Consider the following 16,482-nt stretch of genomic DNA (forward strand, 5'->3'; position numbering starts at 1 on the left):
ACATAGTATACTGAAATAAAATGCAACTACATTTTTTTAAATAATAATTCAATAGGAAAAAGTTGTAGTTAAAATTACAAATTATATTATTCTCTTTGTTAAGTATTTTTTTAACGTTTGGTCAATAGAGTAGAGGGTCATAAAATATTACTTACAGAATATTATTTAGGTATCATAGTACTATATATTATGTAATTACTAATATATGTAACATTTGTTAGAAAATAGCATCATCTAGTTTTAATTCTCCAGTTCAGTAAACATTATTATTCAGTAAGATTATAATTTATATTATTACTCTTTTTATATTTAAGATTTTCTTAAAAGAATTTTAATTAATAATAGTTATTTAAGTTAGAAATTATATAAATGTTTTGTTGATTATTAAACGCATTTTAACAGAGTTTATGACCTCGTAACGTACTATGTAGCTAATATTCCGTTTATCAAATGGATTAGATTGAGATGAAGAGACGTCTAGAACCGATTGAAAAAATAAAGCGAAGCAAAATTCCGAATAAATAAAAAACGGAGAGAGGCAGATAAACGAGACTAAGATTTATTGAACGACTAACAAATAGCGAATCAATTGAATTCATGGAATAGATTCTGATTATATGCTAATGATGATACACTGCCACATTTTATAAGTGATTTTCCCGCAAGCAATTCGCAGTGGCGGCTTCACCATCAGGGGATTTTCCTAAATCCCGCGCCGTTTTTACGATAACATTTGACACTGCCTAAGGTCGATGTGTTGAGAAGCAGCCTAATATGTTTACGATGGGAACGTTGCCTCTGAAACTTTAGTCTAAATCAATAAAGCGGTATAATTCTTGTCTCGTGGTTTTCCTCTTGATTGTTCTCGGTTTATTTATCGAAAGAACTGATAAATAACAAAACCCTTGCAGCACTAATATAAACAATATCGATATTGTGATTGTTTAAATAGTTATTCTTATCTTAAACTTATATAGCATCATTTATTAATTAAGATATTATTAAGTCCATTCAAAGAGTCTAGATACTGCACATCCACGAAAGTAGTAAAAGTTTGCCTATACAGAATGTAGATAAGATATTTTAAAGACGTAAGGTGTTTTGGGAAAGTGAAGTAGTTTCCAAGTTAAATCTTATTAGTTTTAGAAGTGCAACGAAACATTACAACCAGATTAAAATTATTCCACTTAATGCTTCCTTAAATTAGGTACGATATTTAGATCGGATAAATAACGTGGTTACTGATTTTAAACACGCAATAATAAAATTACTTGCTAATCGTTCTTCAAGCATTCAGATTATAGCATTTTTTATTTATACCTATTTAAAAATCGTATATATAATGAACAATTACGGAACAAAAATCGACGAACCAAATAAAAATCTATGACAAAAATATGGTTATTTTTTATTTGAGAGATGATAGTAGACATCAAATTTTATTATTAAAATTAATTAACATGCAAGTAATGAATTATGCAGATTTACACCGTAACTTAATATATGTTATATTAAGTTATAGTATTTTATAATACCATAAATATAATTTATTTAAAATAAAACTTATATCAAAAAAAATTAATTTTACTTAATCTAAGTAAAGAAAAGTATAAATATAAACAATATCGATATTGTGATTGTTTAAATAGTTATTCTTATCTTAAACTTATATAGCATCATTTATTAATTAAGATATTATTAAGTCCATTCAAAGAGTAAGAGATTAACAATATTTGCGGGAATCACTAAATTAATGTAAAAATTGTTGTAGCAACTACCCTATTCGCCAAATTCAGCTCCCTCTGGCATTTAGTTGTTTTTGTTGTATCATTTGTATTATTTTGTTGTATCATTTGGATATTTCTTGGCCTTAAAAAACCTATTTGTTCTACCAATACTTAGAGACTCCGATGAATTATTAAATTTACTAATCTAATAATAAAATCTGAGGATATCTGTAAGAATATATTCATCAAATTTTGAGTATTCGAGACTAGACCAGGGGCTTGAATAAAGTTATTAAGAGAAAATTACTAGATAGAGGTAAAAAATATGTGTGCGTATCCGCCAGATTAGGCTCCATGTGACATTTGGTTTGGTTTGATTTTCAGATATTAAAACATCTGAAAAAATCTATATGAAGAAAACCATGTTGATCATACGAAGAACAAGGCCAATCATATTATATTAAATTATAAAAAGTTATCGCGTTTGCGTAAATACAATGTTTGTTAATTGTTTTAAAACAATCGATTATAGACGAATTGAATTGAGATAAATTATCGCCAATAAAGGAACATTATTCGAACATTTGGTTGTTCTAATATCTGAGAAAATAATTATTCAGAAAACTATGTTAATTATATGAAGGTATCACTTTCATATATCACTCATACATCACGTTTAGAAAAACAATGAGAAAAAGGTAACCATATTATGTTAAATTATGAAAAGTAATCGTATTGGTGTAGTGCAATGGGTAATGATTTGAAACGAAACAACTGATTAAAGACGAATTGAATTGAGATAAATTATTGACAATAAAAAATATATTTTAATAAATAAACTGATAAAATAAAATAATGCGTGTGGCCTAATATCACTTATTTAAAACCTTAAACCCTAAAATAATTTAACCTATTTTAATTTAAACCCTTAAATACTTATTTTTATCTTCATAAAGAAATTATTAAGAAATCCATGTATTAAATATTAATGAAAAATTATATGCATCCTTTTTATTTTTTATATATATTAAAGCCTCTTTTTACCAACGACGTTTTATCTGGACTGAACCCACTGTTTAACATGGGCCTCGACTACGGCCCTCCGTATTAAGCCTACCGACTGGCGAGACCATTCCAGAAAACATCCGGTCTTAGCCAGCCTGATTACCGGCGTAACTGGAATGGCTATTCCTTATCGGATATTCCACGGTTGCCTATAGAGACATTTAAAAATACAATCACAAACCTAAAGTACATCCATGTCCCAACAGGATTCAAACTCGCGACTATCACACCAGTAAGAGGACCGCCCTGTCACCTTAATCACTGCGCCACCAAGCCAGTCGTCCCTTTTATTGTTAATAACATAATATATCTTTTGTATCATAAAATCTTGTTTATTTATTTAACGACAAAACTTATTGAGCAATCCAATATATAAGAGGCAGGAAATAGCTTTAACGTAAGCTTAAGAAGCGGAAACAAAAATTAGATCGACGTAAAAAGAGTACTATATATGAAAACATACTTTATTTTCTGCGTTAGGAAAAAACACATATAAAAAATCCTTTAAAGGCACACGGTGGTATAGTATCTATTTCGATTGTCATATTAAATTTAAAATTTACGAAGAAACAACGGGAGACTTTTTAAGTAAGAAATCAGGTAACTGACAAAATAAGTAAGTTTTTGAACCAATAGGGCGGAGCTTCTGTATAACATTGAACACTTGATTTATTGAAGTTGAAAAATCGATTTCGCTTACGTAAATATCTTCTTGCCTTAAGTTATATTTTGTAGGAATATTTCTGACAAGCATAACATGCATGTAAAATATGGTAAAGTAAATTTTTCACTGTATTAGTTATTCTTTTTTTTATAAAGTATTAAACTTGAAATAAACCGAGGCCAATGTATTAGAGTTATATACCACCCAATGAAAACAACAAAAGATATAAACAGTAGCTGTATTATTTTAAATAGAGTACACTGTTAAAGTATTTATAAGTAAAATTACATTGACTAAGTAGTTGAAAATAAATAAACTAATTATTTATGAATTGAATTTGCTTACAGTCAAAATGAAAATTTTATATTTAGTACAATGATTCAAAAACTGAAGAGTTTGCATGAGTGTCTCGCATTGCCCCCAGTTATCACGAAGAAGGCAGCAAAAAGATAGAAGACGAAGAAATACGAAGAAAAGTGGAATAAGAAAAGAAGAGGGAAATAAAGAAGAAGCGGGGAGGGGAAGGAACAAAAGGATGAAGAAAAGGAATGCTATTATAATTTTTGTTGTTATTTTCTTCATGTTCTATTCCTTTTCTTCTTCTCTGATTTTTTGACCGCCAGTGGATAAGCGAAAAGACAGCAAGTTAACGGTTGAAGAGATGATGAACAGGAGCAGGAAATGAGCAAAGATCGCAAATTTACTCCCGTAACAAGAAGCTTATTATTATTATCATTATTAAGATTGTTATTTTCTTCTTGTTCTTCTCTTCTTCTTCGCCTTCTCTGTCCGATAGTAAACAAATATGAACAAGCAAAAAAAGATCAGGATAAAAGTTGAAGAGATGATGTACAGGAGTAAAGAAATTAGTAAAAGTCGTTCCAGGAATATCGATACCCATAAGACGACCATATGACAAACGACAATAACCAATTCTGAAACTTGTGATAAAAGCACGCCTTCTCAAAGAAAAGGTAAGAAAAGAAAAGAATAAGCCGTCTCAGACGTTAAACAGCTTCAGGACCAGGATTTTAGGAAACCAATAAAATTGGAAAGATTTATTAACATAGCATTTGTAAATATATTAGTATGGAAGTATCAGAACTTAATTAATTTTTATAAAAAAAATAACGATGAATGCGGTGTTATATAATTAAATTGATGATACAAAATAAATATTATTTATTTCGTAATATATTTATGATAATACTATTTCCTTATATAGAAACAAACATTATGTATTCCAGTGCTTTGGTCATATAAAAATTTGCAAATTTAAATTCAGCAAAGAGCTAAACAAATAAATTGTACACAAGCGGTAGAACAGAAACAACACAACATATTAATAAAATATGCTTTTCTTCTCTAAATATAGTTAAAATAGTTTTATAGTATCCGTATTGTATGCATTTTTCTACTTTAGCAGAATGAATAAAAAGATATATGAGGGTTTTGCCCTTTGTTGAAAAGAAATATGTTTTTTGCTGGTTTCGTTTTAGATAACTATATTAACACGAATGGTATTGTGAAATTTTCAATGGCCTATTTTATCAAATGGGATATGGAAATATGTATAAAAGAAAGAAGAGAAACTATTTCATATAGAGCAATCTACATTCATATATTTAAAGATGTTTTTTATGTAAGTCGCTTTCGGTTTTTCCAATCCCCATTCAGTATATATTTATTCCGTGTTAACACCAGTTATTTTTGTTATTATTGATTAATTTCAATTAAAAACAACATTACTAATTGCTAATGAACCTGGGATGGTAATAAAAACGGAATTTCAATATCAAAATTAAACTTAATAGAACGTAACAGTTACATTAGTTCTCATTTTTGACGTACAATTACTGCAAATTACCTGAAATTGTTCATCGTGAAACTATACGGAGCAATAATTTTCCAACAAGAGATAATTTCGAACTCGCTTCATAAGAGCGAAACCGAAAATTATGCTGGATAAAATAAAAACAAGACGCATACAAATTTCAATAAGTTATGTTCAGTTAATTTATTTTCTATATATAATGTTGCCTAATTTTCATTTTGTTTCGTTCGCTAAATGTTAATAATGATTTCAAAAATATATAAAACGCAATTATTATTTCACACAAATAATATCATCACAAAAAGGACAAAAGAAGAAAAACATAGAAATAACATGTTAAAATAAATTATACTTTATAACATTTTTCTTTCATTATTGTATTTGCATTAAAATGTTGTAATATATAAAAGCTAAAATAAACTAAAAATTAAAATTAAATTCGGCAACATTGGGATGTTTTGAAGTCTTATATATTATAACCAAGGGTAGATAGTTATACAAATAAAATAGCAATGAAATTATTTCTCAGGGCTGCCAAAATGACCAAAAACTTATATGGAATCACGCCGTATTCACCAAACATTTTGCTCTCTGTTCATCAGTTGATGTCATATTATAACATTCTTCAAAACTTTTACAACACGTGTCGTTTTTCTGATTAGAATGTAATTGCTGTCAAAGGACAATCAATACAGAATTAGCAAAAGATCTGATTCAATAGTAGAAACTATGTTACGACTGAGGGTTAGAATTTGATAAATCAATATTTATGTACATTATTATGGATCAGACAAATTCAAGTCTGAACCATATCTATGATTTTCAATTAATATTAGAACTTAAAAGTGCGCGGAAATCATTAAATTAAAATAATAATTGTTCTACAAATAATAATGTTAGTATCTACCTTATTCGCCAGACTTACCTCCCTCTGATATTTAGTTATTATCATTTGGATATTCTTGACCTTAAAAAGCTTTGTTGTACCAATACTTAGGGACTCCGATGAATTATTAAATTTATTAATCTAGTAATATAATCTGAGGAAACCTGTCGAAATATATTCGTCAAATTTTATTTAAGTTTGAATATTCGAAACCCTAGACCTGGACTTCAATAAAGTTATTAAGAGAACATTACTAGATAGAGGTAAAAAATATATGTCTCTATTCACCAGATCAGGTTCTATCTGTCATTTGGTTTGGTTTGATTTTCAGATTTTAGAACATCTGAAAAAATCTATATGAAAAAAACCATGTTGATCATATGAAGAACAAAGGGAAAAGGGCAATCATATTATATTAAATTATGGAAAGTAATCGAAAGTTTGTGTAAATACAATGTTTGTGTATTGTTTTAAAACAATCGATTATAAACGAATTGAATTGAGATAAATTATCGGCATTAAATGACCTATTTGAACATTTTATTGTTCTAATATCTGAAAGAATATTAATGCAGAAAATTTTATTCATCATACGAAGGAATCACTTTCATATATCACTCATACATCACGTTTAGAAAAACAATGAGAAAAAGGGTAATCATATTATGTTAAATTATGGAAACTAATAGTGGCGGTGTAATGCAATGGGTATTGCTTTAAAACAACTCATTAGAGAGGAACCGAATTGAGATAAATTGTCTTTGTGTTTGCCAGGTCTGCCTTTCTCTAGTATTCGGTTGTTCTAAAATCTGAAAAAATATTTATGCAGAAAACTATATTCGTCATATGAAGGAATCACTTCATATATCACTCATGCCTCACGTTTAGATGAACAATGAGAAAAGGGTATTCATATTATGTTAAAGTATGAAAATCAATCGTGTTGGTGTAGCGCAATGGGTATTGTTTTAAAACAACTGATTGGAGACGATTCGAATTGAGATAAATTATGGACAATAAAGGATCTATTTGAATAAATAAACGGACTAAATAATACGTTTGTCCGAATATCACTTATTTAAAACCAATATAAAATGAGATCCGAAGCTTACGGTTGGTTAATTGTTCTCAATTAAAAAAACAAATTTGGGATTTAAATAATTTAGGTTCCATCTTCCGTGGCAATATTTTGTGTTCCGGAGAATGGAACGAAAGCTTGCGCAACGAGAGGACGGAGAGAGAGAAGCATGGCGCAAGTCTACGTTTCTGAGAAAGACCGCACCGTAAGGGCGGCAAAATTCTCGTGCAATGTGATAAAAGCGCCCGTATACCGTGGATTTTGCCATTCCGTTTTCCACAGCGTTGGAAAGACGATCTCTCCCGGTGATATCTCGACGTAGTGTCCGCGTTAATTATAATTATGATTTAAATTTATTTCTACTGCCAAAGGGGAATCGCTATTTCGACAAAATGTGAGCCAACGTAAACAACGTCAAGTAAAAACTGAACAAACTCAAATCACACACTTGTAAATAACTTTATGTTTGGTGTTATATTTAGTGTATTTTGAAAATTCTCGGTGTATTAGATTTAATGTTAGTGACATGGTGTCAGTAGAATATTTAACCGTTTTAAATGCCGTTAGGACCCTCATCATCAGTGTAATTAGCAGCAAAACTTTATTATTTGGGATAAGTGGCGTATTTTTTACTTTCGCTCAAGTGGATGACACTTTACCACGATTTTTCGGTAAGTCCTGCCTATTTTGCATAACAACACCTAAACCAATCAAATAAGAAAGGCTTCTTTAATTCTTGTTTTTTAATTACAACCGAGGACTCTCACTCGGAACCTTAAGTAAATATTTTCTGATCCTTTCTTTTTTGTTTCTTTCTGGAGGTTTTGTTTTATGGCAAACTTTAAGTAAAGGGAAATCTACAAAACATTCAATTAACTATAATAGCGCCCCATGCATTTTAAATACTGATTACCTAAAAGCATCGTATGAAATAGTTGGTTTTTTATGACGATTTTTCATGGCAAAAAACCAAACATTTAAAGCCGCACCATTTAGAACTTTCATCGTTGCCCTGTTAAGTATTATATCGTTCGAATTTTTAATTAAATTTAATCTCGGGTACCAAGTTTAACATTTTTATTTAAATAGAACTAACCACTTCCCCCTAAAACTCGACCAAACTGATTGGGAGTTTCGAATTCAATTAAATCGTCTGTCTTAAATTATTAATAAAGTATACATAAAATTAAATAAAGGGATTTCGGTTATCATTATTTAGCAATTAGCTCCTTCTGTTGTTGAAACAGGGGGGTTGGGTTTATAGTCATTGTTAAAAGCGATGATTGGTTTCGTTGAATATAAAATAAAATCAAATTTAATAAACAGCTTTTTTTCTCGTTATGATAAAAATTAAATAGATAAATATATTTGTTAATCATTATTTTATTTTTGGGCTAATATGAATTTTATTTTAGATAAATATCGAAATAGCATATTAGAGAAAATATTGAAATTAAACAAAATTGTTTGTTATATGAAAATCAAGACCTTTAAAATTCCAAACAACGATGTTATGCTAGTGGGATATTTTAGTTGAAATTTATATTTGAACCCTTCTGATGCTCAGCTATGGCCGTCGGATATGATTTTATTCTTGGTTTGGTTAGGATTTTCCTTTGTTTGAAACAGTATTCCGTAATATATTGTTTTTCGTGATTTATTCCTAACGCTATAAATCTATTTCCTGAATATATTTACTTAATTTTCATTATATTCTATTATAGTCTCCTTGACTACTCAATTTATCGGAAAATATTAGACATAAGGAGTATTTTTAATTTAAATAAGAGTCTTAACCATACCCTCGCATGGATAAAAGAAAAACGTTTTCAAGCTTAATTAAAAATTTAATTAAAATTAATCTTGGAGGCAAGTTTCTTGAAATTCTCACTTAAAAGAACTAACCGCTCTCTCCAAAGCAACAAATTATATTTAGAAATTTAAATCCAATTAAATTAGCCGTTTTAAATAATTAATAAACTCAACTACTTCCAATATAAAGGTTTTCCTTCGTAGGAAAAATGAGATGGTAAGAAATAATCCATTTCCACGTTTTTCTTCTGATAAATATAATAAATAAATTACATTGTTTCAAGTTTTACGTAAAATTTAAAGTAAAATTATATAACTTATACTAAAAAAATATTTTAGTATAAAAAGTGTCACAAATATTATGTAATATTTAAACAAAATTCTCCTTTAAAAACATGAAAAATTTAAATATTGAAGCAATAGAAAAAATTATTTAGTATTGCAAAAACGTTAGTTATAATCAAAACATATTTGTTCGATTAACAGTATGTTATATTGAAATACACAAAATATCAATAAGAAAAAAAAAAAGATATTAAAGTGTAAATACTGTATAAAGATAAATTCTTTGTTCCAATCTAAGTAAATAATTTGAAATAATAATATTACGTTCCTAAATCTGGAAACATCATTAGGTAGGAGTAGAAATAAGCTTTGTGAAAAAAAAATGTGGAGGCTAACCATTAAACTAATAGGGTACAATATTATCTAATGATATAATGAGTGAAGGATGTGGAGTTGAGGTTTCCCAAATCGATATCAAGGTTAGATAGCAACAAAAAATAGAGATAGAAAGGCAAAAGGAGATAATACACTAATATTCATGACCTGTATGTGGATAGAACAAAAAATCAGACAAAATTTAAAATGTTTACCTTATATATATACCAAACAATTAATTCCTTATTTCTCCTCTATTAAGAGTTCGTCTTCCACACAAAAAAGATCACTTATTAGAGCTTAATTAAAATTTTAATTAAATTTCATCTTCAAATTATAAAAAAACACGGTTTTCTCCCGTAGGTATACAATTCCTTTGAAATTCAATTAAATCGCTGTACTTTAAAAATTAACAATTTATGCCTGATATTTTCTTTTTGTAACAAAAGAATTTGTATGGTTAAAAACGATACACAATATAAATCAAAAAGGTATTACAAACCGGGCAAATTGTTTCATACTCTCCTGGTTTAACCACCTATCCAGAAGTTCCCATCATGTTGTGATTGGCATTGGGTGGTATAAATCTGAAACAATAATATTGGAGGTGATACTAGGAGCGCTTTATTTTACAACTTTAGGGTTTTAATTTTAATTGAACTAAATAATTTTGTTTATAATTTTAAATGAATTTTCAGATATTCGTTTCCTTTTGTTTATGTTTAATTTGTAGTTGAATTATTTATGTTATTTAACATTTCGATTCAGAATATATATCAGTGATGTTTAATCTAAAAAAATCTTGTTTTCTGTATTATAGTTTCTTTCGGGTATAGTTCTAAGTTGAGTTTAATTAATTGATTAATTCAGATCAATTTTGTTCGTTTGGCAAGGAGGCTCAACATTATGTTATATATACATTAAACATAATAACTACATTCACAAACACCATTTGTCATTGTATCCTCCGAAGATTTTCAATTATGCTCCTCTTTTGATATTTATTTTCTATCATTCCATCCATTGCTCTTCTATCTCTTCTCCTACTCTAAAAGAAGAATATTTGAAAAGTTTTTAAATATCAAAACACGTTTTGTACCACTTAGTGGTATAGGTGTTTTATGTTTATTATTTATGCTCTCTTTCTCTATTTATAAATTCCTTCCATTTTTTTCTATCTCTGCTCAGTTTTTTTCCTCTTTTTTGAATTATTAATCTGGTGTATTCATCGCAGGTTAATTTCTGTCCTTTAACTTTTCTCCTCTCCATCCTTACTAGCCATAATGTCTTTGATTGTTTTGTTTCTTCCAAGTGTTATAAGTGCCCACACCAGCTGAATTGTCTCCTTTCGATGTATTATTCCACTGATACAATTATTGAGATATTTTCTTATTTATTTTCTTCTCACCCTGTCCATCTTTGTTATACCCCTTACCCTTCTAAGATATTTCAGTTCTGCTACTTGTATAATAGTTTTTCCTTTCCTTGAACATACTTTAGTTGGCTTGTGAATTGCTTCGTATACTTTGATTTTAGTTTTTCTTAATATCATTTCGTTTTCCTTGATGTTGGTCGATATATTCTTTGGGGTGTTGGCTCTCCAGTTACTGTGCCTTATTTTTTTTTCTTTTATGTATCTATAGTTATAGAGTTTTTCTTATCTGCAATTTTTTAAAACTGTAAAAAATTCGATGTTTTTCTACTGTTTGTTTCCACAGTTTCTGCAAATTGTATCCGTGTTTCCATTTTGTCTCTTCTACCGTATATAATTATGTATAATTGCAATAATATAATAATAACCGAAATAATATATTTATGGTTAGAGGACATTAATTAATATTGGTTAAAGCGCTTCGATAAATTACAGATAAATCGAAAAAAAACATCAATCAAATGGAAACCAGATATTTTAATTCCGCCATAACTCAATTGCGTGACAAGCTGGCCTACCCTCCCACTGAGGTGAGAGGCAGTGTATAAGCGTCATGCAGGTTAACTTATTAGGGAGCAGATCTCTCCCACGAAATATCAGGAATATGTAATTCACCGACACAAGGAAAAATATAAACACCAAAAATACTTAGTTGCAAAAAATATGTATTGTAAAATTGTTTAAAAAATTAAAATATGGAATTTATAATATTATTTTACATAAATCTGTATAAAATAATGGAAATAATAGTAGTAGTATTTAATTAAATGCTAGTAAAATTCGAGATATCGAATTAAAAGTCAAAACATTATCATTTTTCAGCTCTATTTTAAGTGTAAAACCTTTCCTAAAAGTATCTATAATTTTAAGTTGGCCAAGTCTAGTAGAGATATAATAAGGAATTTATGTCGCCAATAAATTTTATTTAATATATATCTGGAACGAGCTTCTTTTTCAAAAGTTTTGAAACCATTTATTACATCAAAAGATAAGTTTATAAACGTTTTATTACTCGATGGTCGTTTTAATGTGCTACCAAAAATAATCAATTCCTTGAATACTTCCGGTATGTATATACTAGAATAATTTCGTCATAATTTATGAATATACGATGCACCATTTCATGATTTTTTAATGAAAAGATTTTCCAAATTTTTAACTATTACTATTTTTGTAGTTCTCTCTAAATAATATCAACACAAGCAAAGCGAAGAATAAATTATTATATATTATATTGATATCAAAGACGTTAAATTTTATTTTAGTTTCAAACAAAAACACTAAGATACCAATCAGAATAGAGTTAAATGATTTAAACAAAATGGGCTTTTCCTGAGGATTAATAACCGGTCTTCCAGTATATCTGTTCCTTTATTTTGCTCTTTCCGTTGTTCACTTTAAATTTATTATTGTGGGTTATGTGTCCCCTGGCGATATACTTTTACGCTACACTACAGTACAATCTTAGTAGAAATTGAACTAAAATTTCCATTCTGGTAGAACAACATTAAAAAAGTCAAACATTGGTTTTAATATAAATGCAATATAATTAATACAAAGTAATTTAAAATTAAAATAACAATAGATTATTTGTAGCAAGAGAAGGATTCAATCAGTAAGTCAGATCAGTTAGTAAGTGTAATATTTTAAAAAGAATTTATTAATTATTCCTTTTCTATATCAGTTTAAATATATATTACTGGTTTAATTAATGCTGACTATAAGAACATGTGTGCTATGCAATGCTATTAATAAATAATAAATCCGCTTTTAGAATACAGTTTTAAAATGTCAACCGTCGAATAATAATGCAATAAGAGCAAACAGAAGACTGATAACCATTTCAATATAATATAGATTTTAACGTGAATCGTTAAATATAATGACAGTGCAGTTTTAAGATACAGGGGCTGGTAAGAGTTATCACTAAACCATGGGGAGAATAGAATACGTATAACGTAAGAGAACTGTTTGATTTATGATGGGTACGTGGACGTTCATCAGATGTTGACAACAATTAAAGGCTATAATTAATGCTTATGAATTCAAAATTATACAAGATATCGCAGACGCCAATCAGATTGCAATAGTAAAGCTGAAAAGTCACTCGGTTTGGTTTAATAGAGAATTAGAGGTATTTCATATTGTAATCATTGTTAATTTAACAGATATACTATGATATTATGGTATAATTAAAATTGCAACAAAAAAATTATAATTTATTACTTAATTTTAATAACAGTGAATTGTAATTTTATATAATAATAATTTGTTGAGGAAATATATTTGTTATGCACCATGCCATCATTCGTATCTCTTATCTCTTATCTCTTCGTATAACGCTAATGCATTATAAGACTTTAAACAAAATTTTGTACTTGTGCTTTTTACAAGCTTTCAAAATATTACACAATTAAAATAATTTTGCGTATTCCAAATCGAATGATAATTAGGTAGGGTAAGATCTGGACTAAATGGTGGATGAATCGAAACTTCATGAATCAAAACCGATCTCCTTACGTAGTAATGAAGGTAGGCGTGCTGGAGATCAATTTGGCACATTCTCAAATGGCCTTTTCAGTGTAAACGCAAAGATTCAGTGTCAAAACAGATAAACTTGACAAAATAATTATCTTAGTTACACAAGTCACAAAAACCAAAATGATAAGTAGAGTAGGAATTGTTACTGACAAAGAATATGAACTAATAAAAATAAATGTACTTAAGTAACAATCCCAAAGAAACCTAAACAAATCTGAATTAATAAAAATTTAAAAAAAATGGGAAAAATAACAAAAGACCTTCTTCCAGAACCATTATGACTTTATTACGTTTTATTAAATTTAATAAATTTGTGTTTGACCTGAGATATCTCTGATGCTTTTAAACGTAATATTAAATGTTTATGACTTAAATATTGGAGTAACGGTGGACTTACTGAAGGAACGAATGGTTCATAATTCGTCAGTTTTATTTAATCGTGATAACTTAATATTTTGATGTTGAATCCTTTGTCATATTAAAAGCATTCGTCATATTAAAGCGGTTTCATATCTTTCAGAGTAAATTAATGTATAAAGTAAGTTATCTGCGTATAAAACTGAATTACAAGAGATAAAATCCCACATATCTAACGCAAATACAATGTAAAGTGGGACATTCAATTAAGAAAAGGAAAAAATGAGATATATGTCTAAAATATTATGATTGCAGGGTTATGAAATTCGTTCATTAAATAAGTTCCGAATGTGTAGAAAGTTACGAAAACAATCTTCTAAATATAGACCATAAAATCATTAATTTTAGCAAAAAAACATTGTCTCAATGGCACTAAAATAAAACTTCTAAAAAAAATATCTATTTCTAATTCGACCTACTTAGTATTTAAACAATTTACCTGTTTATTATTCAACCAAAACCATTTATTTTAAAGCATAATCCGTTTAAATATGATTACCATTTTGTTGTTTCCGAAAACAACAAACATATTTTAGTGCTTATACGTTTAATGCATTCCTATCATAATATTCGTCTCAGTATATTATACGTTTTATTCTGCTTATTCAAGGTGGAATTAATAGTAACTATACATCGAACAAAACGATAAAGATCTATACGATTTACGAAGCGATTTTATTTTACTTTTGTTCATATTGCCTTATTGCGTTTGGTGAAATTGTATTTGCATTTATCTATGGAAACTGTTCAATTTTATTCTACATTGTATGGTTATGCCGAATACAAAATAGAGATTCGAATACCGAACTGAAATGTGTAAAGATGTGATGTGTAATATGAGAAAGTTGATACACAGTACACTTTATTACCCTATATTTATTTTATTCTAACAAAACATTTCAGATATATATTATGGGGATTTTATTGAATTTTAAGGGATATTCTAGTTAAAATAAATATCGTATTATATATTGAAGTGTTATTACTTGGCATTTACTGAATGAGTGTATAATAAATTGAAATTTATCTGAGAAGTAATTTTTTTACAGATTTTCCATATGATTTTCTACCATTTTCGCTTATTTGCTATCATTTTCTTAAAATAACTGTGAGGTAATGAAAACTTCAGGATTATAAAGAACTTTACGGCGAATCTAATGCTTGTATAAGCTATTAAACAAAAAATAATAAATTCCATTTTTTCATATATCTTGAAAATTATAAATTCTAAATAGGTTTAATGTATTTTTTCGCATCTTTCACTCCAAAATACATATATTTTAAGAGTTTTATATTCATGTGAAAGACAAAAATATTTTGGCAGTTTTTCCATATATATATATATATATATATATATATATATATATATATATATATATATATATACATATATATATATATATATATATATATATATATATATATATATATATATATTTATTTATTTATTTAGTCATGAAAATTTGCGATTTTTTTACCATTTTCAATTGTTTGCTGTGATTTTCGTTAAAATAATCACACATTAATGAACATTTCATGAAGTACAAAGAATTTTACGCTAAATCGAATGATAGTATGATACTCTTTATATAACATTTACTTTCTGAGTTATATAATGAAAAGTGTATTTTCAAAAAATCAATGAATTCCAGTTTAGGTCACATATCTTAAAAACTACAAACTATATGGTAATTTAACTGGATTTTCGTTTCTTTCACCCCAAAATACATATATTTTATATTAGTTTTATCTTTATCTGAAAGATAAAATATTTTGGCACTTTTTCCATATATATAGTCATGAACATTTACTTTCTGAGTTATATAATGAAAAGGGTATTTTCAAAAAATCAATGAATTCCTGTTTAGGTTATGTATCTTAAAAACTACAAACTATGTAACAATTTAACATGGATTTTTGTTTCTTTCGAAATACATATATTCCCCAAAATACATATATTTTGAGAGCTTTATCGTTATCTGAAAGATAAAATATTTTGGCACTTTTTCCACATTTTCATTTGAAAGTTGAAAGACCTTGATTACAAAATATTTCACTGATATTGTTCATAAAATTGAACAATTTTAAATTTTTAAAGTGAAAAAATTAGTACATAGTCCACGAAATATAGAAATGAGTAAATGCATTTATATTTTATGAAACAAATTTAAAAGGACTTTAAATTTAAACAAACTACTGATTTGAAAAGGCTTAGTATAAACATCGAGATATTTATTTTGGAATTGAATTGAAATTGGAAATTTTTTAGCGTTTTTATTGTGGCCTTTTTATGCATTTAAACTGAACCGTTACAATTCGATTCTCTCGATATAATCTTAACTACTAGCGCTTACACAAGAGCCAAT

The 16,482-nt window shown here is 27.8% G+C and overlaps 1 protein-coding gene across 1 annotated transcript in view; it reads left to right on the forward strand.

Moving 5' to 3' along the window:
- Window positions 1-7,663: 7,663 nt before the first annotated feature.
- Window positions 7,664-16,482, forward strand: part of LOC143197508 (putative receptor-type tyrosine-protein phosphatase mosPTP-1) — a 277,664-nt gene continuing 268,845 nt past the window's right edge. Inside the window, exon 1 of the mRNA XM_076406044.1 lies at window positions 7,664-7,925. Within this exon, the coding sequence (XP_076262159.1) occupies window positions 7,781-7,925 (145 nt within the window). The 5' untranslated portion in view covers window positions 7,664-7,780. The remainder of the gene's footprint in view (window positions 7,926-16,482) is intronic.

This window comes from Rhynchophorus ferrugineus, unplaced genomic scaffold, assembly GCF_030347505.1.
Source record: "Rhynchophorus ferrugineus isolate W39M unplaced genomic scaffold, kcgeb_rfMv2 rfM5, whole genome shotgun sequence".
NCBI classification, from domain to species: Eukaryota; Metazoa; Arthropoda; class Insecta; order Coleoptera; family Curculionidae; genus Rhynchophorus; species Rhynchophorus ferrugineus.